The sequence below is a fragment of the Liolophura sinensis genome, chromosome 8, assembly GCF_032854445.1.
Source record: "Liolophura sinensis isolate JHLJ2023 chromosome 8, CUHK_Ljap_v2, whole genome shotgun sequence".
Taxonomy (NCBI): Eukaryota; Metazoa; Mollusca; class Polyplacophora; order Chitonida; family Chitonidae; genus Liolophura; species Liolophura sinensis.
In genome coordinates this window covers 19,806,700-19,834,000 of record NC_088302.1, presented here as the reverse complement: position 1 = coordinate 19,834,000, position 27,301 = coordinate 19,806,700, and the positions used below count along the sequence as shown (strand labels likewise).

General features: G+C 38.0%; 1 protein-coding gene across 1 annotated transcript in view; it reads right to left on the bottom strand.

The window, feature by feature from the left end:
• Positions 1–9,141: 9,141 nt before the first annotated feature.
• LOC135473283 (ras-specific guanine nucleotide-releasing factor 2-like) overlaps positions 9,142–27,301 on the bottom strand; it is a 135,718-nt gene continuing 117,558 nt past the window's right edge. The window contains exons 15-27 of the mRNA XM_064753131.1: positions 25,754–25,829; positions 24,598–24,794; positions 23,516–23,721; positions 21,757–22,482; positions 17,890–18,025; positions 14,136–14,236; positions 13,605–13,714; positions 12,913–13,092; positions 12,422–12,519; positions 11,825–12,107; positions 10,256–10,453; positions 9,886–9,954; positions 9,142–9,276 (exon numbers count right to left, since the gene is read on the bottom strand). Of these exons, the coding sequence (XP_064609201.1) occupies positions 9,163–9,276; positions 9,886–9,954; positions 10,256–10,453; positions 11,825–12,107; positions 12,422–12,519; positions 12,913–13,092; positions 13,605–13,714; positions 14,136–14,236; positions 17,890–18,025; positions 21,757–22,482; positions 23,516–23,721; positions 24,598–24,794; positions 25,754–25,829 (2,494 nt within the window). The 3' untranslated portion in view covers positions 9,142–9,162. The remainder of the gene's footprint in view (positions 9,277–9,885; positions 9,955–10,255; positions 10,454–11,824; positions 12,108–12,421; positions 12,520–12,912; positions 13,093–13,604; positions 13,715–14,135; positions 14,237–17,889; positions 18,026–21,756; positions 22,483–23,515; positions 23,722–24,597; positions 24,795–25,753; positions 25,830–27,301) is intronic.

Sequence of the window (27,301 nt, the reverse complement as noted above, 5' to 3'; positions counted from 1 at the left end):
ATACCAACCGCAGGTTGCTGGCAGACTGTCCCACGTATGGCCAGAGAGGAAGCCAGCATGAGCTGGACTTGAAGTCAGAGAGGGACTGCACTGGTGCGAGGCTCCTATGTCATTGTGCTGCACTTACATGCTATCCACCTTGACCACTGAGGCCCCCCGCCATGTATGTGTGTGGGTATATATATATATAGCTAGGTGAATAAAATTTCAAAACAAAATCAACAGACAACAGCATTCATATGGAAATGAGACCATGGTTTTGGTATTTATTATGCCCATGTATGTAAAATACAAGAATTACAATGATCTTGTTTCAACAAAGAAATACAATGTAAAGTACAGTCACATGTTCAACTGTTTGGATACTTTTCTCCTTCATCTGATGTGGCTTGATCACATCACAGAACAAGAAAATAGATAAATAAATGCCAAGGAAGGCAATATCAACAAGTAATAATAACAAGTATATTAAAGTAACCAGTGGACATGTGAATGGAGCCAGGCCTAGAGGGGTAAGCATAGGCCTGAATATGGATTGTGCTGTGGGTTTGTGGAGGAGACTAAGGGGAGAGAACTCTATATCAAACATAGCTACAGATAGGTCTTTTTTTTTGTTTTTTTTACAATTACCGTATCTTATGACCAGATCACAATGAGCCCTACATATAAACAGCAAAATGTTTCACAGCTTTGATTCTTAAGCAAAATTTTGAATAGTCGTCTTTGTTATACACAAAGCAAAGCAAACAAATTAGTTACTAGAATGGCCGAGTGCATTTACAGAAATACATTTAAAGGGATGGATTGCATTTGACCTTGTTATTTTGTTGGTTTTTCTTTTTTTCTGTTTTTTAATTAAAATATGGATGCAAGTTTAAATGATCAGTCCCAGTCCTGTGTGCGACAGATTGTGGAGGTGCATAGAAGAGATCAAGTGTAAACTGATATAGGCTGTATACAAATGTCTAAATGTAAACTGTTTGCAACTGCAGACAGTCGTCAAGTGTAATCTGTTATCGACTGTAGAGAGTGGTCAAGTGTAACCTGTTCTCAATTTTAAACAGTGTTCAACATTATGCTAATCAATTATTCACACTGCCATATTTCTGAGCTAATTTCCAAGTTTTTGAGAAAACATTTTTGAGACAATGTCTGAAAAGCTTCAAATTACGTTGCACTTCCAAGCTTTTCCACCATTTTTCTGAGCTGCTTTCCACATATTTTAATAGGGTACCTCTAAATTTCTGTAGATGAGCTGGGCTTAATCGGTATAACGTCCATTATCACCTGTTTACATTGAGACAATTGATCACTCATGAGATAATAGGTTGAAAGATCAGTAACATGTGATATCATGCATTTAGGGTGAGGTGTTTGATCACTCCTACAAGTCTGGGATAATAGGGTCGTAGACATTGTGTATAGGAAATGATCAATATGATAGTGTTTATGATGAGACAGTCTGTATGATTCTGCAGGGTACAGTGAACAAAGTTGAGGACTTGGCAACAGAAGAAATCCTCTTCTATGTTGACTACCAGAGCATTTCATGTGAAGAGCATGGGGTGGTTTGGTCATTTCTGTTGTCATGGCAACAAGATGTCTTATGAGAACTAAAGACTATGTGTCAGGTAGAGAATATTTTACATGTATTAAGAGGTAAAGAAAGTTGGGGATTTCAGTGAAAAGAAAAAGTGATGTGTATAAAACAAAATATGGTGGAAGATGGCATAAGGTGGAGCAGTTCTGATGTCAAGGGAGACGAGTGATGAATTCCAAGTATTTATTTGAAGGTTTGTGACAAATGTCAGGAGTGACAAATGTCAGGAGTGACAAATGTCAGGAGTGACAAATGTCAGGAGTGACAAATGTCAGGAGTGACAAATGTCAGAACATATTGTGTTTTCGGCATGAATAAATGAAAGAGGTTTAAAGATAACAGGATGAGGTGGCTGATCATTTCTGTAGGGTTACAGATACCAAAACTGAAGACACGTGCAGTTTGAAGTAAATCAAAGGAAAATGGGCTGATTATAGCTTACTGGCTTGAGGACAGCCTACACGTATGTTATGTATAAGATGAGGTTGTCAATCACTTAATTCTGTAGTCAACAATTTGAATGATTGTAACAAAACTGAGGAAGAGATAAAAAGATACAGTCGTTGGATGGGGAGATTACATAACATGATTCTAATTCTGAAGTTTAACAAAGTGGAGGGTTCAGCCAGAGTAGATAAAATGTGCATAGGATGGGGGCAGTTGATCAGTTCTGCAGTCCATTAGGTCTAAAATAGCACACTATTTGTTAGGGACATGTAGAGCAACATGGGATACATGTATCATCTGTTATGGTTAGGGTTCTCTGTATTCAACAAATGATATCATCTGTATGGGACACAGTAACACAAGATATCATCTGCACGAGTCTCGGTAACAAAAGATACCATCTGTACAAGACTCAGTAACTAAAGATATCATCTGTATGAGACTCAGTAACAAAGGATATCATCTCAATGAAATCCAGTAGCAAGATATAGTATCTGTGAGGGACCCAGTTTGAACAAAGGATATCATCTCTGTGAGAATCAGTGACAAAGGATATCATCTAAATGAAATCCAGTAGCAAGAGATATCATCTGTATGAGATCCAGAGGCAAGGGATATCATATGTATGGAACTCAGTAACACAGAATACCATCTCTATGGGACTCAGTAACAAGGGATATCATGTGTATGGGACTTTAGTAACAAGAAATAACGTGCTAGATAACAAAGGATATCTTCAGTATCTGACATGGTAACAAAGGATATCATTTGTAGATAGGGCTTGGTAACGTGATATTATGTGTATGTGACTTTAGTAACAAGAGGTAATGTGCTAGGTAACAAAGGATATCTTCGGTATCTGACTTGGTAACAAAGGATATCATCTGTAGATAGGGCTTGGTAACGTGATATCATGTGTATGGGACTTTAGTAACAAAGGATAACGTATATGTAACAGGATATATCATGTGTACAGAATGGGTGTTAGATCACAGATTATAGCTCACAACGCCTTAAGCAGAGCACACGGTGATCCAGTATGCACACATCACCTTGTAGACACACACATATATATATATATATATATATATATATATATATATATATATATGTATACATGTATATATATGAGATACACTCTCTCATAAAACCTTCATGGAATGACTAGCGGAACAACTATCATACGCAGTTTACATAGAGGTCAGCCAAATATCAAACCTATACATGAAAAAATGACTTTTCTGATGCATGGCAACTTCACGCATACATTCTTCAAAATAATTACATTAACATTCAAAGATTTTTTTCTCTCCTGTTCAACGATAGAAGACCGACATGTCAGCAATATTGTTTGTACTCAATTGCCTCACCAAGTGATTTTGTACACTATCAAGAGTCATCAATGAAATCATCCCCCCAGGCTTTATAATCGTTTGACTCACATAACATATATCAACATACCTGTTGCAGAGTTCATTAGCCTGTATTTGGGGTTGTGGAATTAAGGCCCTAAACATGCCATTAAAACAAACACTAGACATTTTCTCAGCTTGAAAATTTGCTAAATGTAATATTACTATTCCCGATTTCATAGTAAAAAGTTTTTGCTTTAATCAAGATCACATATTTAAGTGTTTCATTCCAATATGGAACATGCTATAAACTACAGGCAACATTGTACACTATACATAAATCTATACATCACACAGCAGAAGAATATTAAATAAATATTAAATAGACAGAACAATTGAAACATGATATTTTATAGAACAACAATTTAACCAGTTTTGTAATAGATTGAAAACACAGTTTAGTTTCTGCTTCATTGGTCACATGTAATGATGGCAACTTTTGTACAATTCCATACAGACTGATCCCTAATAAAACAGCTCGCTAGCTAGCCCGAGAACTTTAAAACAATCAAGGCAGCAACGGAATAACAACAGCAACAACATACATCAACAAAGTTTAATTTGTAGATATCTGTAAAGATTGGATCAGTTCAAAATTGGACACTGATCAAAACTCTAGTATCAAGTATTGCAAAGAGCTTAACAGGCCTACAGCATGTTTAAAATATATTCTATGGCTTTGATGCTATACTTCAGCTCTTGAATCGGTTTGTCAAGTTCCTAGCTTTTCTAACACATTATTTTTGATCCAGCCCGACATGATGTTTAGGTAACAATGCCAAACAGCCACTCACAATGTACTCAATGATCAAAACCTCAGGCAGCAAAACACGGGTTTGGGAGTAACGGAGATGGGACAGTTGGTTGATTGATTTTTGGTTTTGGATTTAGTGAACTTTAGTGAATGGACTTTATCATTTATGCATTAGTGTTATAAGGCCTTTTCTTTTAATTCCCAAAACAAATGCAAGTGTCATGGATTTGTTCACAAACACATTTACCATGCATAATTTGTCTTCTGGCCTCAGAACAGTACACTGTGCATCACAACTAAAGGTTCTGATGGTCAAACAAAGCCTAAAAGCTAAGTTGGATTTTAATAATACCCCCATGTTAATAGGCTACTGGACTTTCTGTACAACCAATGCACAAAAAACCTCGCAGTCAAAGACATATAAAATTTCCCAAACAAGCACACAGGGTGTTGATAGTGGTTTTCAAATGCAGCTTAGGGTATGGATAGTGTGTTTTCATTAAACAAGTGGAGAAGACAGCAAGCCTTGCAAAGCTATTTTAACACTTCTTTTTCAAGCTTAATTTAGTTGGTTTTGAAACTATTAAAACAATTTCTATTTCAAATCTGAAACTTGTGAAAATTGCAAATTTATGAATTATAAGGAGCTGATCAGCAACGATCGTTTGTGATATTTTCAACTGTCATGGCTGATGGCAAAGGTGCAAACGGGAGATCATCAGTAACAATCTTGTGTAATATTGTCAACTGTCATGGCTGATGGCAAAGGTGCACAATGGAGCTGATCAGTAGCAATCATGTGTAATATTGTCAACTGTCATGGCTGATGGCAAAGGTGCACAATAGAGCTGATCAGTAGCAATTGTGTATGATATCGGCAACTGTCATAGCCTATGGCAAAGGTATCAACTAGAGATGGAGATCAAGTGAAATATATCAGACGAATGTTACATAATTAATAACAAAAGCGATAAGTTATATCACAGACTATAATGATATGTTCACAGACAACTTAAATTCAATGTTAGACATGCTGAACAGGTTGTAAAATTTAAATATAAGATTCCAAATAAAAAAAGAACATGAAAGGAGATAAAGATTTAGAGGCAATGAACAATTGAAAACAGAAATGCCTGGAATGATACGTAAATTCTCATAGATACTGGTTCTGCAAAGTCATGTCAATTAAAAACAGTATGCTGCATTGTGTGTATTTATAATGCTGTCCAGTCAGGAAATATATGGATTGTATATCAGCAAATAACAAAGTAAAAAACAAATCAGGGATCAAATAAATACAAATTAAATAGATTTCAAGTTAAATTCAAAGAGGAAATTTCTGCCAAAATTCAACACAAAGCTTAAGTCCCAAATACTCCAGTTACTTGCTGAATATTTAAGAAATAAAGAAATCTGAAATCAAATCTGATGAATAAAACCAGCATATTTTCCTTATGCCCCTAAACAAGACTTTTTAACACATAAGATACTGTGCAAGTATATAGAGGTCAGCATTTAATAACAAAACTAAAGCAGCCAGTAGAGAGAATTTAATTCTATTTCTATCAGTTTTTACAAAAAAACTCAGCAGTAGCCCCCCCTCCCCCCCGTAGCATCTCCAATGTATTTTATAAAGAGCAATTAATAATCAGGGGTGAGTTTGCCAAAAGCATATTAAGCGCTAGGCCCAGTATTAAGGCTGTATGCACCAAACTCTATGGCCATCCTTAAAAAATTCTTTGGGGTAATCACACAACCATATCTCAAAAAAGTATGGATTTTATACTGGCTAATGAAAGAGACAGGGGTTTAAAAAGAAATTAACAGTGACATAAAAGTAACAAAGAAATTCCATCCAATCCCAATAAAAACTTTAGAGTACATGAAGGGCCATATATGTGGAGTTGGGCAACCCCTAACATAGCTTTAATTATGGCCCAAGTAATAAAAATAACCTTGCATTAAAATGATGCTGGTGTTAGTTCTTCACTATCAAGTAGCTTTTAATATATTTCTTACCATCCAGACATTTATCTGCAACTCTGCACAGTTACCCGACCTATCTCCCAAAAACTGCTTTGGGAGGCTCTAAAATAAAAACTGAAAAATTGATAAAGACAAATTCTTAATTGCCAATGATGTAAGAAAATACTTGATGAATAACTGAAATCATACCCAAGAACTTTGTAATATCTCTTTTGATTTCAAATTATGAACATATGTATACAGTTCAGCATACTTTCACCCTTTAAACATAAAAAGTTGGCAGTTTCAAATCAGGACAAAAATACAAGATATTATAAATAAAGTGTGTAGCTTTCAAATGTGAAAAAAAATATATCACTCAACATGATTGTTTGATCTCTGCTAGTCCAATAAATGGTAATGTGGGATGATTTTGCAACACAGTTAGTAGTATTCTATTAAAAGCATCATCCTGTCTAATAACTCGAGAAACAAACTTGCAAACAGACCGTGTCTCAAATGAACAGCAAGTGCAAACTGCACCCAACACTGGTTTTCATTTCATCACATTCATTTCTTGTCTTTGCAAGGAAAATGTATGAAAGATATATTTCAAGGTGGGCTTTCATACAAACATTTTCTGCATCTGCTGTGATGGTTTATTTATCAGTTCATTTGATTAGTGTTTAATGATGTATTCTTGAATTTTTAACTTACATCACAACAGTTGGGTTTATGGGTGTTTTTTTTTTCAACTGATAATACTGTAAATCTTCAAACTTTTCAACCACTAAAGAACTTTTTTTCTGTTGAATTTAAGCAAGCAATTATTATCAACACGAAACTAAAATGATTCGTTTGTGTCACTAAAGATGCAAGCTTCATAAAACGGTACACATTAATTCTACACACCCAATACATCACTCAAAATGTTTCAAAATGTAAGTTGTAAAGGCAGTTGAAAAGGTTGAAGAATTAGGGTCAAAATCAAACAACAACTGAAAATTTGCTCTGGATTTTCAGATGAAGCACATATTCACAGGAGGATGGTTTTTTACTTATAGCACATTTCTATAATCTGTGTCTCTGTTAAGAACACTAGTTCCCCCAAGGACAGTTTTGTGGAAAGCTTTTTCTATAGCTGTTTTGAAGGTTTTGTATTAAAGTGACTAGATGATAATAACATCATGACAAGTTATCTCCCCTGAGAGAAACATCACAAGAATTTTACAACAGATCAAACGTGAGAAAGTAAAAGTAACAATAAAACAACGGTATTAAATACATATTTGTAGGTACACAACTTTGAACTTAACCTTCAATGATAAACCTTCAATCAACAAACCTTGTGAAATCTATAAATGAATCGCTGAAAACTGATAATTCATCAGCAGAGAATGCAGTGTATCGGTACCAAAAAGAACTTTATTTGTTTGTGATCCGGTAAATAAGTATGCTGGAAAGTCTGCTTTGTGTGCTTTTCATTTTCAGTGAACTCTTCATTTATGACACCTGTATGGATCAGCATGATTTTTTTTTTTACAAGCAGACAAAAATCTGAGTGCCTGGCTGGTTGGGCAACACTTTAGGCTTGTGGCATGATCTGTTTGAATTAAAACTTGATATGTGTGAGGAGTTTGAAAAAACGAAAAATACACGGCACTACAGTTTTAAGTGACAACAGGTACACAAATACATGCTTGCACTAGACCTGGAGAATCCAAGCACTAGACCCACATAGTCCACATTCAGGGGTGAAGAAGGACTGGATCCACACGAGGGACCACTTCTGTTCCGTATTTACACCTTGTTCCCTTTTATCTTAGCAGTTGAGTTGCCGTCATTTTTTTCATCCCAGATGTACAAATTTTAAAGCTTGGTTCTTAATGCAAACATTAGTGTCATGTAATAGACAAGCCAAACAGTAAACTGTTGTTTTCTTGTCGTTTTGTTTTCCTTCATCTTTCATCACATGCATCAATGGTAAGAAATACCTTGTTTTTCGAATTTCATCTTCTTTGTGGCACAATTTTAACATTTTCTGGCACTTGGCAAGCAGCTCACATAACAATTCTATTATGTTCATGTGATAATAGAATTGAATCTCTATCATGGAATGCATCACTCTACAATGTGGCACTTTTACAGCTAAGAACCACAGCATTCTGGTGTGTATCCTCTCCTCTCGTGACACTCTCTAGAAGTGTCTCAGAACATATCCTTGCCTCTTGTGACACTCTCTAGAAGTGTCTCAGAACATATCCTTGCCTCTTGTGACACTCTCTAGAAGTATCTCAGAACATATCCTCTCCTCTTGTGACACTCTTTAGAAGTATCTCAGAACATATCCTCTCCTCTTGTGACACTCTCTAGAAGTATCTCAGAACATATCCTCTCCTCTTGTGACACTCTCTAGAAGTATCTCAGAACATATCCTTGCCTCTTGTGAAACTCACTTCAAGTATCTCAGAATATATCCTTGCCTTTTGTTACGCTCAATGCTAGTATCTCAAAACATATCAGCCTCACGTGACACTCACTGCAAGTATTTCCGAAATTATCTTAATTTCCCACAACACTCTTGACAAGTCTCTCAGAACACACTGTGGCCTTTTGCGGCATTTCCCACTTCATTTTTTTAAGAACATCCTATTTCCACTTCACTCTTTTCCTGTTGCCATAATTATGAGTCAACGCCTTACCCCAATATCACCACAGTTTGGCTATAGCGTGAATTTTGGCTTTTGTTTTGACCAGCTTCAAATCTTTTTCCTTTGTTAGTTTTTTATTTTATTTTATGTTTTTTTTTTTGGTTGTGGTAGAGGCAATTCCTAAGCCAGCTCACATTAAAGGGAGTTAACTCTTGGTGACTTATGTACATCCCGTGGAGAAGCCTGTCAGAGTAGTGGAGCAGCATATAGAGGGTGCGCGGCAGTAATCTGGGGTTTGACTGGGGGCCGTCCTGCGGAGCGTCGATGTCCTGCTCACGGCGTTGGTACCACGGAGAGCCGTGACTGTTTGGGTTCAATTCCAAGAGAGGCCTTATACGTCTGTTCCTCGTCCAACAGACGGCGGGGGTCCAGCAAGTAGTTTGTTATCTACAACAAAACAAGCACACAAACAACTTAACCCAGTGATGTCATACTGGAACACTTTTAATCAATATCCTGGGGAACGAACTGAACTGAAACAGCAATCAAATAGATATGTTTGATATGACTGGATTCTGAATAGATCTGTGAATAATTTATTGTGATATTATACAACATATTATGTAATGTAAGATGACAGTCAATTGGAAAAAACTGGAGAGTCTAGCGAAAACCACTCTCTTTTGATAAGTTCCTTGCACCACACAATGGTTACAAACGTTCAATCTTTCTGTGAAGTCATAAGCATCACAATTCCTTTCACAGCTGATGGAATGAAATACAAAGTTGTCAACAGAACGAGTTGGATCCATCCATTCTTTAAGGCCACACTCACTTAAATTTTTTCACTTAACATGATAGCAGTCAGATTTATGGGTTAAGCAAACTGTAACACTTGTGATAATTAAAGTACTTTCTATCACCTGGTACCTGACAAACCTCCTAATTTAAATGGAAGCCAAACCATTGAGACCAGGTTTCTACCTTGTGACACGAGGCAAACTACCTATTTAAATTTTCACACCTGATTCAAACTAGCTGATATGAATGGCTTACCCTTGCATGATGCTCTATTCTGTAGGGAGTCTGTTGGAACAGCCTGATCTCTCTAATCACATGGGCAATCTGTAAGCAGACAAAGATGATTTCAACTGGGACACAGGTTACCTCAAGGAGGCACATATTTTTATCACACAGTTTATCACACTTAATACATAAGTGATTTCAATCAGACACTACTAACCTGAATTAAACACAGGTAACTTAAATCAAAAACAGGGGATTTTATTTAGAAACAGATAATTTTCATTAGACAGAGGTGATTTCTATCAGACATATTTAACTTTAATCAAACATTTCAATCAAGTTAACATGGTTCATTTCACAAAAGAACAAACCATTTACACATACAACCACAAGGTCTCACCATTCTCATTTTAGAGAAGTTAACAAGTCCATCCTCCGTGAAATTGGGCGTGCCCTCTTCGATAAATGAGAGGTCAGTCAGGTACATGCCTAGGTAGGGTATACAAGGAGGGTCACACCTATGCAGAGCTTCCCTCATGTTCTTAAACCTGCCGTCGGATGATACTAGCGTCTGGAGTCTTTCTATCATTTGTTTGGTCTGCAAGAAAAAAAAATACATGTATACATTTTGTAAAGACAGGCAGACTCCACAACCAATCCAAATGTTTGCAAAGGGACATTACTCCATAAAGTGAATACATAAATGTAGCGATCCTCACTATCAGACTTTTACCAAATTTCTAATTTGTGGGACTCATCAAATCACCAATGGTATTGCAGGTAATGCATGTAGTCATGAATCATGTGCCAAGTACAAAGTCTGACTTGCAAAAGTACGCTAAATCACCTCAAATTTCCACCACAAAAGTTTATTTTCAGAGACAAATAAACATCAAATGATAAATTTTATTTTTACTGCTGAATTTTCATCTTTCCAGTAAGATATCATCTTCCCTTTCAAACAGACCTCAAAATATTTTTCTAAAATCAAATGAGAAACTTGGATGAAATTTTTTTGAAATTTATGTTATGTCAAAGGTCAATTGTGATGACACATTATACCATCTGGTTCATCGAATTTGGCCAACTACTCTGGAGATGTTTTGTTGTTAATAGTTAAACAGCCAAAATATATGAAGTCAAGACCTGAGAGGGTCAAATGTCCAACTGGTAATCAGGTGAAGAATTAGGCAAAAAGGTGGAAGATGCAGTAAATGTCTAAATGACGAAGTAATCTGTTGGAAAATAAAGTGATACGTTGGAAGACGTTGTGCCCATCTGGTATGTCTGGAAGGCAAATTATTCAGTTGTAGGATGTAATAATCCCTTGGATTTAATTATTAATCTATTTATTTAATTGGTGTTTTATTTATTTATTTGATTGGTGATTTACACTGTACTCAAGAATATTTCACTCATATGACGGCAACCATCGTGGTGGGAGGATGATCTGTTGGAGAAAAAAGTAGTAAGCTTAAACTGAATATTTATATGTTTGTGAATTGACTATTTATAACTTTACATATTAAACTCAATATTTGTAATGTCTTCCAGCAACCTGCAGCTGGTCGTCGGGTTTCCCCCGGGCTGTGCCCGGTTTCCTCCCACCATAATGCTGGCCACCTTCGTATAAGTGAAATATTCTTGAGTACGGCGTAAAACATCAATCAAATAAATAAATAAATCAACATTTGTATGTTCCGGTATTAAACTGAGTATTTGTATGTTCAAGTATTAAACTTAATATTTGTATGTTCAGGTATTAAACTGAATATTTGTACGTTCAGGTATTAAACTAAATACTTGTACGTTCAGGTACAATTATTAAATTGAATGTATGCATGTCTAAATATTAACCAGAATATTTGTATGATCAAGTATTAATTAATTGGATATTTGCATTAAAAAGGGCCGTTTAATGATGAAGTCTGTGGATAAGGTTTTTGAGAAGTTGAAGCTCAGTGCTAACCTGTTTGGATAACTTTTCCCAGGTTTTCTTCAACCTGTACACAGAACTGTTGACGAAGGCAGCACATATCTGAAGCACCCCATTGTAGTTGTGCATACAGCGGCAAATGTCCGCAATGGCAGCCCACTTCTCGATGCACGAAACCCGATCCTGTTGATTTCCTCTGCCCACGATCTCCGACACAACCAATCGACTGACCTCGTTAAATCGCTTACTAACGAGTAACACATGCGTTGCCTTCGAGGACTTGTTAGGCTTCATCCATGCCTGGCACAACAGCTCTCTGTTTACGCACAAACAAATTCAAAAATTTTACATCTCAGGCTAAATATGCAAGAAGTTTTGCATGGAACAAGTTGATTTTTGGCACTACATCTGGTGTGCCACAAAATAAATCTACACACCAAATTTATATCGAATCAGACAATTAATATTCTTCACTTTTGCAGAGGTGTGGAATAATAAACAAGGACTGTAAGTCATATATGATTTCGCACTTTATTTTTCTTTATTTTTGGCCAATTAACAGTACACAAAAAATATAAACCCATATTATTGGAAGTTTGCATGAGGGATTTTCAATTTTATTACACTCACTCGCTTCGAATAGCCACAAAAATTTGATGATCAAGATATGTCAGTTGTTCAGCAATGTCCAGAGCTGATAATGTGTCAAATGTATCCTTTGATGATGCCTGTCAAAGAAGAAAAAAATCACAAAGATTTGAGACTTGATTAAGTGGAATTGGGGATGTGGGTGGTTCTACTGCGCAGCTTTATCCATAGCATTCAAGGGAAAGACATGGTGCAGAGCAAACACATTGTGAGTACACAGTCAGTGATCACAGTGTATAGCCATGAGCGATACCTTTTCATGATAAATCTATGAAATTAGCTAAAATAAAATAGTCATAGGTCTATCCATTCAAACCTACGGCATAACAGGAGTGAGCCTGGGCCAATTTTAAATGCCTATTTCTTCCTTCACTTTACATATAGCTTTATGAAACTAGATAAATCAGTTACAGAGTCCATTCTGATTGGCTGGTGTAAGAGAAAGGCATGACCAGGCTATTTCTTCAACTTACAGCAGGAGGAAGCAGTAACTTTTCCAGGTCCACCCGTTTGGCATCGGGATCCACTTTATTGACCTGCCTGAGGATGGCCACAGAGGCCTTGTGCTCTGCAGGGAGAAGGCTGGAGTTACACACCATCTCCTCCAGGAGGTCCGTCACAGCCGCCTTCAGCTCGGGGTCACACTCAAAATCCTGAGCCAAAACAAGAAACAAGTCAGCACAAGGGCAGATAACTCTCTACAGCTTTCAAAGCCAATGCCACACTGGATGCAACAACTGCAATTAGAGCTACATAACAAAGTAGTTATATGTTTACACAGCCTATCACATCCTACTCAAAGACCATGAAAATCAAAAGTAAATACGATTGTATCTACATTCCTGCTCGGTGGTTTTGATGTCACTGCCACAGATATTCATCAGTGTGAATGCTAATACATGTACAAACACAATAGTGTATTTCATTTTCCCAACGTTGTAGTTGTAGTTGTGGTGTCCATTGCCAATGGCCTTTAGAGCAATAACCATTGATGCTGCAAGCTTTAATGAGGTTATAACCGAGATTTTTTGCAATAAATCAAACAACACAAATGCAATCAAATTTTTGCGGTTATTTTAAAATAGCCAAATATAATTTACCTTTTATAATTATTATGTGAACCTTCTCATTACATACTAAACCAGCAATTGTGTATTGTCAATACCTGTGAGTGTTTAGAAACCCAATGTTTCAGCACGTTCAAGACCCTCATTGTAGCAGCAGTACTAATCACAGACTCGCGCTTCTTCACTTGGGGGCGGGTTTCCGCAGATCCTGAAACAATGTGCAACAAGAACGCCATCAGTAAGTTATACACGGTAAGACACAGCAAATATAGATATATATCTACACATGTGTGCAATACACATGCTATGGCAGGTCATGGTGAACAATCGTGCAATAGAAAATTTGAATCACGTCTTCCACTACCAGTGACAGATATACATTGTTATCATTTCTTTGATGGGTATTTTTATTCCAAAGCGACAGACATCCTTGATGCCATATAGCCAAAAAAACAAACATCAAAAGAAATTACGGCTTCTATAAAAAAATTAAGTGTTACTGAGCATCATTTCAGAGCACCTGCCACAAGATATCATGAATTTTCGAGTATTAGTATTACAAGGCCTACAAGACTGCACCAAAAATGTGATGAGATTAAACAGTTTTAGCTGCTCTTAGGCTTACTCACCGGCACTGAGAAACCTGTTGACACCCTTTGGATGGACAGTGGGGTTCCCCGAGCCTGCGGTCGCCGCCGCAAATGCCACGGTTGCCGCTGACGAACTGGACCTAGTAGGGCACAAAACACTATATATACATATAGTGTAAGAATAAATTGTGTTATTTTGTTGTTTGGCATGGTTAGAGGAACACAGAACTGGTGAGTGCCCATGTGTGGCATGAGTGCATTGAGTGCTCTCTGTGTGACATCATGCTCACTTGTCAGGGTGTGATACAGCCGTACAACACTGCTATGTGCTAAAGGCACTAACTTGTCCTACAGGCACTATCTTATGCTGCGGATATTTTTCCTTGATACAGGAAGATCTACTATGTGCTCCATGGAATACTTTGTGCAACAGGCAATTTCAGTTGATACATGAGGCTTGTCAACACACCATATGCTAAAGACAAATTGTCTTGATACAGGAAACTCTACTATGTGCTTAAGGCAATACCTTGCACTATGGGCAATTTCTCTTGATATAGGAGGCTCTGTTATGTGCTTCAGGCAATGCCTAGTGCTACAGACAAATTGCCTTGATACATGAGGCTTTACTATGTGCTTCAGGCAATGCAAAGTGTTACAGACAAACTGTCTTGATACAGGAGGCTCTACTATGTGCTTCAGGGAATACCTTGTTCTCTTGATGCAAGAGGCTCTACTCCATGTGTGTGCTTCAGGCAATGTTTTGTGTGGTAGGCAATTTCAGGAGGATTTATAATGTGCTTCAGGTAATGCCTTCTGCTTTGTGCAATTTCACTTGATACAGGATGATCTACCTTGCGCTTCGGGAACTATCTAGTGCTCAGACAATTTCTTTTCATACACAACATAACTTGTGACACAGGCACAACGTACTATATACAATGTCTTGTGCTACATTCAATTTCTCCTGATACACTATCAACAGATATTACGTTGTGCTACAGGCACTTCCTTGAGCTAGAGGCAATGTATCTTGATATATGATCTATCTTGTCAACAGGCGCTAAACTGCATTACAGGTACTACTTCTCTGTTCACAAACTATCTTGTGATTCAATGCTATACACTAGGAGCCCTCCACAGCATTCATTTGCTACTCTTTGATGCAAGCAATACCCTGTCACACAGTTCTCAGAGAGACAAATCTTAGGTATGGTGCCCAAAGCTAGTGCATTCTCCTCAGTTCTGGTGGACATGTGGTATGTGACAGAAATCTGTGTATATGAATGATGCATTTGTGAGCATAGCACAACAACAGTTAACAGGTGTGTTATTTTAACGTCTACAATCACAAACATACCAACAGGTACTGATACAATCTATGCACAATACTTAACACACAAATACTTCATGGAGATTACCATGAGGTCATATGTAGATGATCCACACACCATATGCAGATTGTCCACATGCCATATGCATATTGTCCACATGCCATATGCAGATTGTCCACATGCCATATGCAGTTCGTCCACATGCCATATGTACATTATCCACACACCATATGCAGATTATCCACACACCTGATGCAGATTATCCACATGCCATATACAGATTATCCACACATCATATGCAGATTATCCATAGACCAAATGCAGATTATCCACAGGCTGAATTCAGATTATCCACTGACCATATGTAAACTGTCAACCTACCACATGCAGATTATCAACACACCATATGCACATTATTCACAGGCCAAATGCAGATTATCCACAGGCCATTTACAGACTATCCACGGATCACATGCAGATTATCCACTGACCATTTGTAGATTATCCACACACCATATGCAGATTACCCATAGACCCACATGCTTATTATCCACACATCACAAGCAGATTATTCACATACCATATGCAGATTGTCTATAGACCCATAGGCAGATTATCCACGGACCCATATGCAAATTACTCACAGACCCATATGCAGAATATCCATAGACCCATATGCAGATTATCCAAAGACCCATATGCAAATAACCCATAAACCCATATGCAGAATATCCATAGACCCATATGCAGATTATCCATAGACCCATATACAGATTATCCATAGACCCATATGCTTAGTATCCTCACACCACATGCAGATAATCAACAGGCCAAATGCAGACTGCGCACAGACCATAAGCAGATTGCCTACAGACCCATATGCAGATGAAGATTATCCATAGACCCATATGCAGATTACCCATAGACCCATATGCAGATTACCCATAGACCCATATGCAGATTACCCATAGACCCATATGCAGATTATCCACACACCATGTGCAGATTATGCACAGACCGTAAGCAGGTAATACACATTCTTTATACCAATTATCATTATAAGGAATATCCCAGCAGGATGGTAGAGGATCAATGGCGGCTTTATTACGGAGCTTTTTCTGACAATCAGTTAAATGACCACAATTAAGCACACTATTTATCTCAGGACTGTCTTTGTCTTGTGAAGAAAACCCCATATTCTTCCGTGTATTCATGTGTCTTCTCCATACACGTATCATAAATATGACACAAAGCCTGGTGTTATCAGAGAGATGTACAGTACTGTAGTCACCAGTAAGCATGCCTTAAGTACATGTACTTTTATACAGCTGATAAAGCATGCGATTTCTTGGTTGCCATGGTGATTCTGGGACAAGCACATTCTCTTGGTGCGCAGCTGGTGTATGTACAAGCTGACCACGTGTACATACACAAGCATGGTGCTCACAAAACTCACATCAAAAATGACTATCATATCAACATTCTTGGCCAAATCAGCGACATCTGCATTTGTGGAGTTTGAAATTATTGAATTTACAGCCAAATTATCAGTTAAAGCCCTAATCACAGCAGACAAGCTGTGACCAAAAACTGTGAGTAATCATTACAAATCTTGAATCGATCTTACAATCAAGTCGTCGTCGAATCCTCAGTCTGAGTCTGAAAATACCCTCAGTGATCCCAGGGCAGTTATAGAAGTTGGTGATGCTATCAGACATGTCCAAAGTTAACACAGGTTTTTCGCACATACATTCTCACTGATCTTAATATGTCCACCCTTGTCGTACCAACTGTGTATAATGAGCATCGTAAATGATCTTCATTATCTGTACACACATTTTCATCAGAGTGCTTTTGATTCCATGCAATATCACTTGACCACAAGGAAAAACAGGCCTCCTGCTATACTCAGTGCACCAGCTTGGGTGTGACTGCAAACAATTTTAGGGCTTTCAGCTGCGATAAATCTGCAGCCAGTGAGGACAATCAAAATTTCGCTGTGAAACACAATTAAGAGTTATAGCTCCACAAGTGCAGATATCATCTCTTTTACCAATTTAATATCAGAAAATACCAACTTTAAATATCTTTCATCAAAAACATGCAATATTCACATGTATATATGTGCTACCTCCATGATAGCCTTTATCTTCACCAAGTTCTTTTTTATGTAAAAATACTGTCATGGCCACATTTTGGGGTAAAACAGGCAAGCAATTTAATATCATTCCTCTATAATGTCAACAACATCATGATTTACATGTAATTTGGAACTTTCCCCACCTCTATAACTCAGTCCTAATTCAGATGCTCAGAGACAATTAATGTTCTAATTCAAAACTGCTTTGCAACATTGTATTTTAACAGCCTTGTTAATCAGTAATGTACCGGTTTGGGGACCGCTGTGCTATGAAAGGTGGGACTAGCTCCACGTGTTGTGACCTGGGCTCACTTCTCACCTGCGTGTGGACGCTCGAGATGACGTTACCACGGTACCCGCCTTAGCCCGGGGAGGAGAACCCTCCACCTGCGCAAAACTACTGCGCGTCGTTGTACTGATAGACTCCGCCTCTGCGCTACCACGTTTGCTGGAGGCTGAAAAAGAAGAAGTTCAAACATATGTCAAAATGAGTATCTCTGACTATCTTTCATTCTCCTATATGCATGTCTTCTGGAATTCACAATGAGATTCTTAATAGTAAACATGATTAACTGGATTTAATGACTGGCCAATTAGCTTTTGGTATCAAACCCGAAAAACCAAAAAGCCAGAAAAGACATGCAATCATGCATCATGTTCCAATCTAACAGATTAAAAAGAAATACATTACGTTCAAGCAACTTTTCTGGGTGCAGAAGAAACAATCCACAAGCAATATAATGGTCTTAAAATCAATTATGAGATGGCCTAAGATCCATTTCCTGCATGGATATGGGTAGCTGTTCCACAAAGCAATTTTCTGTTAAGTTGATAGTGACTCAACCAAGGCCCTATACATGTACAGGTACCACTATGTTGATAACTTAATTGCCTGTAGTTACAATCAACTTAGATATGTTTGCAAGATTAGTGGAGTTAAAACTTTACACATGTACAAACATGTAGGTTGTCTATAAAGACATCATGACCTTATGCAAGTACAATAATATGACTGGCTGGATTTTATAAAAGACTGGTATGACTGCTTGGGGTGTATAACACATTAATATATGTGTGGATTGTCAAAATCTTCACTGATATGACTGCTTAGAATGTATAACAACATAATATGGGTGGGTGGGTTGTCAAAAACTTCACTCGTATGACTGCTTGGGGTGTATAACACATTAATATGGGTGGCTGGGTTGTCAAAAGCTTCACAGGTATGACTGCTTGGGGTGTATAACACATTAATATGGGTGGCTGGGTTGTCAAAAACTTCATTGATATGACTGTTTGAAGTGTATAACACATTAATATGGCTGTATAACACATTAATATGGCTGGGTGGGATGTATATCACATTAATATGGGTGGGTGGGAGGGTTGTCGAAAACTTCACTGATATGACTGCTTGATGTGTATTAACATGGCTTGGTGGCTTGTCTAAAACTTCACTGGTATAACTGGTTCGGCTGTATAACACATTAATATGACATGGTAGGTTTTCTTAAATTTCACTGTTATAACTGATTTGGCTGTAGGACACATTAATATGGCATAGTAGGTTTCCAAAAACCTCAATGGCGTAATTGGTTGGACTGTATGAATACATGAATATGAATAGATATGATGCCTACTTTGACTTGACCACATTAATATGAATAATTCAGATCTAAGATCTATCGGAATCTATGTAATAAAATACAAGTACAAAACAAATACTTTATCAACTTTATCAGAGACGCCTCGCCCCATTATAACGATTACTGACACCGTATATTTACATATCTTATCACAGAGTAACCATGTAACTAATATTGTCCCGCTTCAGACAAAATACTCCGCATTTCATTGGACAACAACGGTCAGGTGGGGTACACATATATTCTCAAATCCTGCAGACGATGTCAAATGTGTCTGCTGAGTAGGTTATCTCCCTTTGATGGGTTGTAAATACACTGGTTACATCACAGAAGCTATTCACCTATACCTCGGTCTTCTGCACTGAATTGATGGGTCTTTGCAGGATAAATTCATTACGTGGTTACTCAGTGATAAGACACGCAAATATATGGTGTCAATAATCCTCATAATGAGGAAAATATGGGGATTATTGACACCATATATTTGCGTATCCGCGGGTGTTCAAAAAGGGCAAGTAGCAGGCAGCAGACAGCTATCTACTGCCGTCCCCATAGCCGCCTACTTTGAATAATTGTTACATAATTAATTTCAATTCAGCCCCCTACTTTTGCTCTGACCTCCTTCTCCAATTCTAAATGAAAACCCTGGTGTCCTATCACTGAGCAAGTGATGGGATACACAAATATATGGTGTCACTAATGCTGACGCCTCGCCCAATATGAGGGTTACTGATACCATATATTCGCGCATCCTATCACTGAGTAACCATGCACATGCAACTAATAAAACAAGGATATCATTTAATCCAGCAATGCAAGTACTGAAATAAAAACTGAAAGTTTATTTTATATGATGGGACAGGTTCAGCATTTTGATCTACAATTGTTTTCATATTATTGTGGTTCTCTGATTTGTTCATAGATCAACTTCCAGGACATTGCAATCTTTGCATGAAACCCAGCTGATGAGAATTTGTCTTTCATTTTACTCAATACAAAATGGCAAACGTATGGTCTTCAGTGTTGTCTGGTTGTTATTTTAATTTGGTGGGATTATTTTCATTTTTGAGATAAGCCAGTTAATTCCTTCTGATCCTGTCAACACATAATTTTACTGACCCTGAGGAATAACACAGAATTCTGCCTTTGGCATGAGAGTTAATATGGTACATCTTCCATCAGGTCTGTAAAAATCTGGTTTAACCTGATGAAAAGCCATAACTGAATAATATTCACCATGCACATGTAAAGAAAGATATCCTCAAACATGTATCAACAAGTCAAATAAAATATTGCATAGTTAGGTAAAACTGATACCGTCAATCATATACAATATCATAAATAGCTGTGAATAATGTAAACCAATTATACTAACAACACTCATGAAATTTGGAGACATTATCAGTACTGTACAGTTAACATTAACCACTGAAATAAGTAATGGCCTACATGTGATATCATTATCTAATGTAAATTTGTGTTTGCACTTTCTTCGTACAATAGAGATTCTATTTCTACAAACCAGGTTAAATCTAGAAGTTCAGAGGTATGTATGTATATATGTATGTATGTCTGCGCGTTTTACGTTGTACTGTACAATTTTTCAGTCACGTGACAACAAAGAGTCATTTGCTGTTTGTATGTATACTGTGTCTTCTTGTAGCGGGATTCAGTCCATGTTGCCAAAGTTTAGCTACCATTGAAGCATCATGCCGAAGACACCAGACATAACACCCCACCCAGTCACATCATACTGACACCTGGCAAACCAGTCCTGGGGCCAATTCCACTAAGATATTTCTGACTTTCATCAAAATTTGAAAAATGATCTTAAAGCTTATTTTTCAGCTTTAGAATTTATTATAGTGTCCACCTGATCAATGTTATCTCTACACAAATGTGTCCATTGTGAAGTGGCTTTACATTTTGACTAAAGTAAGAAATGGCTTTGTGGAATTGTTCCTTTGGTTCTATGCTCTAGCCTCTCAGTGCTGAGCAGAAGTTCAGACGATTCATATACTGATTTGATCAAGTGCCATAGAGATGATTAGTACAGCTGCCGACCTGAGTCACATCCTTTTCTCTATACATCCGCAACATTGAAAGTTTTAAATACACATCACATCACTAGAAATTCCATGGGATTTTCACTAACTACAAATATACCTTTATAATCCTTGTGTACTAAACATGTTGAAAAAAATTTGATGTGATTAATGGTAAAACAACTAATCAACTTTCTGTCTGTATCCCACTTCACACACCAGCGGCCACTTTCACGAAACTTTGTAAGTTATATTTCCCGTAACTTTTTTTCGCAAAAGATGTTGTCTAGGTTTACTCGTTTACGAGAAAAGATACTAAAAACTGTTTCGTGAAATTGAATCAAGGGTGACAAGTTCATGAAAAATTTCACAAAATTACAGACTATTTATTGTATAACTCATCTGATAAATCATATATGTGCCAACATTGTTCATATTTTAGTGATTAACACAACTGTTATTAATATATAGGTACTTAACATTAACCTCACTTACCTAGTCTCATGTTAAGTTGTGGTCCCACCATGTTTGGTGAGGAAAGACTGTACTTTATTATTGGTGACGATGCTCGTTTTAACTTTGGACTGGCTGTAGGAGATTTGACCGGTGACCTTGAGGGGGATGACCTCCGCCCCGGGGACACTCTCCCAGGGGACGGGGTACGGCCAGGGGAGCTAGTCCTGTTAGCAGACGTGATGCGGATTGGGGAAATGTGTCCCTTTGAGCTCCGCTTCGGGGAACTGCTGGGTGACAATGCCAAGGCTTCCAGACTTGTACTCCCCGATTTTAAAATGCCTGTGTGGGATTTCCATGGGCTAGAGGGCAGTCCCCAGGAGCCACAAGTCTTTTTGGGGCTACCCAGCGGGGACACAATAGGGCTGCGCGCAGGCGTCCCAGGGGTGAGAGTATCAGAACTGATGGCTGAACTGAGCGCCCCGGTCAGCGTTTCGGACGAGGAGGCCAGCATTGAGGTACACGGGGGTGGGAGGAGGCGATTCTCAAAGTCACTACTGTCACAAGTGTCTGTCGAGGACTCGCCTGGGTCATGGTCTGAGATGACCACACCCGACGAGGAGGAATCATCCGTGGTGATAAGAGGCAGCTCGGTGTCGTTGAGCGTCTCACAGCGGGCGATGGGCGCAATCTTGGGGCGTGGTGGGGTCAGGTATGACTGCAACTCTGTCTGACTCTCCTCGCTGTCAGTCGAGTCCGCTCGCTCAACTGAAACAGGTAATGACAAGGCACTAAAGGACAGAGTATAACCTCTTTATGCTCATAAACTTAAATCTAAACTAAATAACTCACTTGCTTAAACCAGAGATAAATCCTTTGGTACAGTATTAAACAATAATCAAATGAATAAACAAACAAAGGAAAGACTTAATGAACATCTGGGGCCTGTTGTTTGAAAGAGTATTAGGGCTATATTTATTAGGGCTATATAAGTATTAGCTGTAGTCCAGACTAAAGAGCCTTTGTATTAAGATGAAACTGGTATGAAGATTTAAATAAACTTTTGAGCGACTTGCTTCAGTCAACAATGAATATTTCCACACATAACCAAGGTAACAGTAAGTTTGCATGTTTTAATGGTTCCTGTTTATAGGATGGGGAGCACAATTAAAGTAGGACAAAAACAAGATGTTAAAGTAGTCACTATCTGGAAAAACAATATAGGATGTGCATGTAAACTTACTCTGCCAATCAATGTTTCAAGATCATTTTACATCAGAGCTGCGGCCGAAATCGCAATTTCTAATCAACTTAATATGTGACATGTCATTTAAATGGTACTTAGTTTCTAATGGCAAAAACCCACGAATGCCCACTAGATGACACCAAAACATCCAAAAATGGAATAAAAATAAAACTGAAACTCCGCCTTTTCATTTTGTGTGATTTTGGCATTTTTATGATTTTCCTGTTTTCAAAGCTTTCTAATAATGTAAATATGTCTTCAACCAGAAAAAATTGTCAAGGCAATCCACATTGTTAACAATTAACACGATTTTTTCATGTTCAGTTTTATACCTCCTAGGGCAATAGAAAAATATTTATTCTGCATATAAAACAACAATGTAAACTGGTGTGGCTTTAGTGGGGTGTGACTTTAGTGAGGTGTCACGTTAGGATAACCTGTTAACAATTATAGCCAATTTATAGTGAATTTTACCTCAAGCTTTCTTGGAAATGAGATGTTATCAACAGTAGCTTAAAACTATCTGGTCAGTGTAAGTTTGCTAGTTCATTTCACCTTTTTTCCTGAGTGTTGTCGTGTCAAATGTGACAGTTCGTGTTTCCGCAGGCGACACATCAATCCTCATGCTCCCCGTGCTGATTCGACGCGACTTCTCCGCCTGGGGTTTGGTCAGGTGACTAGGAGTGGGTGGGAAATCTAATCGGGAGGGTGGGGGGCTGGCGATCCCTTCAAACATCACACGTTCATCAGCCGCCATCGACCTGTCAAAGAGAAACAGACATTATTCACCCATCCATTTCCCAAGCTTATACCCTAATTCCTCAACCTTTCACATATAAAAAAAAGCAACTTTCACTGCACTTTATGCAAAATTTTAATTTCATTTTGCTGACAAAACTACATTGGTTGAATTGGCCAGTTTTAGTGCTTTACAAATAGTGTAAATTAGCCAACAGAAGTTTATTAGCCAACACAGAAAAATGCATTTAGAATACATATGAAAACATATGAAAAGATTAAAGAATTACAGTATGTCCTTAATAGGAATCAAGGTCACATTCAAACAAAGCCATATCAGACTTAAGTCAAAACCTCGTCATAATGCTTTGTTTTTGTCAGTGAAAGTTAAAACTTTGATACATATGTCTTAAGGCACTGTAACATTTATGAGGTGTCCAATCTTTGAATTTCTAGTGGGGGCACAAAAATAAGTTCTAGAACTGAATTTTTGAAAATTTCATCTAAGTCAGAAATAGCTTTGTGGAGTTGTCAGTCAACATCTCAGAAGATCAGGTCAACGACAACAAGCTTATTTTATTTATTTATTTATTTATTTGATTGATGTTTTAAGACATACTCAAGAATATTTCACTTATACTACAAAGGCCAGCATTATGGTGGGAGGAAACTGGGCAAAACCTGGGGGAAACCCACAACTATCAGCAGGTTTCTGGCAGACCTTCCCACGTACAGCCAGAGAGGAAGCCAGCATGAGCTGGACTTGAACTCACAGCGACTGCATTGGTTAGGGGCTCCTGGGTCATTGCGCCGTGCTGGCATGCTAACCACTTCTGCCACGGAAACCCCAATGACAACAAAGAATGGCTGCAGCAACCTGGCAGCTGTGTTCTACTTACATGACAAGGACAGAGTTCGAGCTGCCCTCAAGGTTGCCATACTCGGGGTTGCGGTACACCCTCTTGAGGGCCTCCAGGACAGTTTTACCCGTGGTAAACACACGGTAGGTGAGCAGGAATGTGTTCAGGAAGTCAATGCTGAGGAATCGCAGGTCGGTCAGCCTGTCCAGCAAACGGTCTACGCTGGCATGCCGTATCTAAAACAACAACAGCACCAAGATGCTCATTTCATACCGGATCATTTCATACAGTCGGATCTGTAGCAAACAGTTAAGTAACAAACAGTTAAGTAACAAACAGTTAAGCAACAAACAGTTAAGCCTTCATAGAGATAAGGAATTATCCATTTCTGAAAGTAGTGTAGTAAACAACAAAAAAAGCCACATAATCATGACAAAGCCATCCAGCATTTGCATGAAATTACAGGTACATGTGCACTAACCAAAATATCTCAAATATATGGCACTTCACTATGTGCTGTCCCAACCGCATTCATTTCAATGATTATATTGGGTTCTTGAGACAATGAATCAAACAATCTTTTTTGGTTTCAACAGTTTTGAAGATATATAATAGTAACACATCATATATGAACTCTGACCCAATAAAGAAGGTCAGAGGTGAAATGTGAGGTTAGAGGTCAACCTCAAATCTGCATGGGACCCACCCGTGAATCCTTACATGAAGTTTCATGACTGAAGTGTTTCAGATATGTAATGTTGACGGGCTAAATGCATGAGCTACACACGTACATACATAAGTGTGCCCCTTAGCAGTGGGGATAATGTAAACTATTGTTGACTAAGTTCATTTAACAACACCACCATGGTAACATGTCAGTAACATGTGTTCCCATTTTAGTTACAATCCACATTAACCTCAGACTGCTTTGTGAAACAGCAACAGGTTGCAAGCTGCAATAAATACATGTAGCTCTGTACGACACATTTTCTGTCTGTCGGTCAGTCTGTCAAAGAAATCTAAATTTCATCTAAATTGGCCCTTCACTTAATAATGAGGGCACTAAGTGCTAGATAACATCGATTTGTAACCGCATGTTGCCGCTTTGTAAATTTGTGCTTGTGTGTTTCTGACCTGTTTTGATTTAGAATCAATGAAGGTCAGGCATATGTATTAAGCATAAAGTCAGACATACCTGAGGCACTTTACAGGAGTTGAGAGTGCGACTGAACTTGATGTCCACATCATCCCGGAACAGTTTAGGATCAGACCTGAAGAGGAGAAAAACAGACCACGCTTAGCACAACAATAAACTGTCTGCCACATTGGAGAATTATTCCCATAGGCTGGCAAAGCAGGTTTGCCCCAAAATGGCTTACCCAAATATGTGTATGTATACATGTGTATCAAGCTTCAGCAGCCTTGTCTGATTGATAAAATATGTGTACATGTTGCTAATGGCTTTTACTAATTTCACTGAATGGCCAGCTTCAGAATTACGTATTGGATATTTTACTTACCTGTTGTTTTTCACTAATATGATGGCATTCTGTTTTTGAGGATGGAGGAAATTTGAGTGCCCAGGGTAAACCAATAAGTTACTGACAAACGTTTGGACCAGAGGGCCAGCCAGACATCGTCAAAGATTTTACAATATTGTGAACAAGGCCTCATGAACCGAGGAATCTACAAATTCCCTGATCAAGGAGTGGATTAAACCAGTATCATAAATGTGTATAAACTGTCAGATATATTGCTGACCTTAATAATCAACATATTTATTTATTTATTTGATTGGTGTTTTACACCATACTCAAGAATATTTCACTTATACCACACAAATGCTGAGTATCTGTGACTTTACTGAAATCTTGTGTAATATCGACATGCTGGATGAATGCTCAGTGAAAAAAAGCAAAAGTAATAGTGGGTAGCATAGGTCTCAAGATAGTTCTTGTTTAAAAAGACAAATACTAGTCCTGTAAGTTTTCATGCTTAATTTCCAGAGGAAATTGACAATGCTCAATAGACATTTGCTATGGGACATGTGTGTGGATAGATTGAAACAGACTCTCTCACTTTGGACTATGTCACAAAAAGCAGACCAAATGACTATTCCATGTCACAAAGGGACACAAAACTAGGCAGTGAGCATGAAAAATTCCAAGGCTTTTTTTCAAAAACTGGATCTGACAGTATTAAGTCTCTTGGTACGCATGACTTTTCAGTGTGCCAAAGCTTGAGAAAAGGACGAACTAAAGTAAAATAAATAAAATATCCCATCATCTCAGCCATGTGACATGCAATAATATTGATGACACTAGCATGTGTATTATGAGTCTGCTTTTCTGCATGAATAAAGCATCAACCCAGGCAATAACAAAATACTTAGTCAGGTATTCGCTGCATCCACCCAGGCAATAACACAACACTTAGTCAGGTATTCACTGCATCCACCCAGGCAATAACACAACACTTAGTCAGGTATTCACTGCATCCACCCAGGCAATAACACAACACTTAGTCAGGTATTCACTGCATCCACCCAGGCAATAACACAACACTTAGTCAGGTATTCACTGCATCCACCCAGGCAATAACACAACACTTAGTCAGGTATTCGCTGCATCCACCCAGGCAATAACACAACATTTAGTCAGGTATTCGCTGCATCCAACCAGGCAATAACACAACACTTAGTCAGGTATTCGCTGCATCCACCCAGGCAATAACACAACACTTA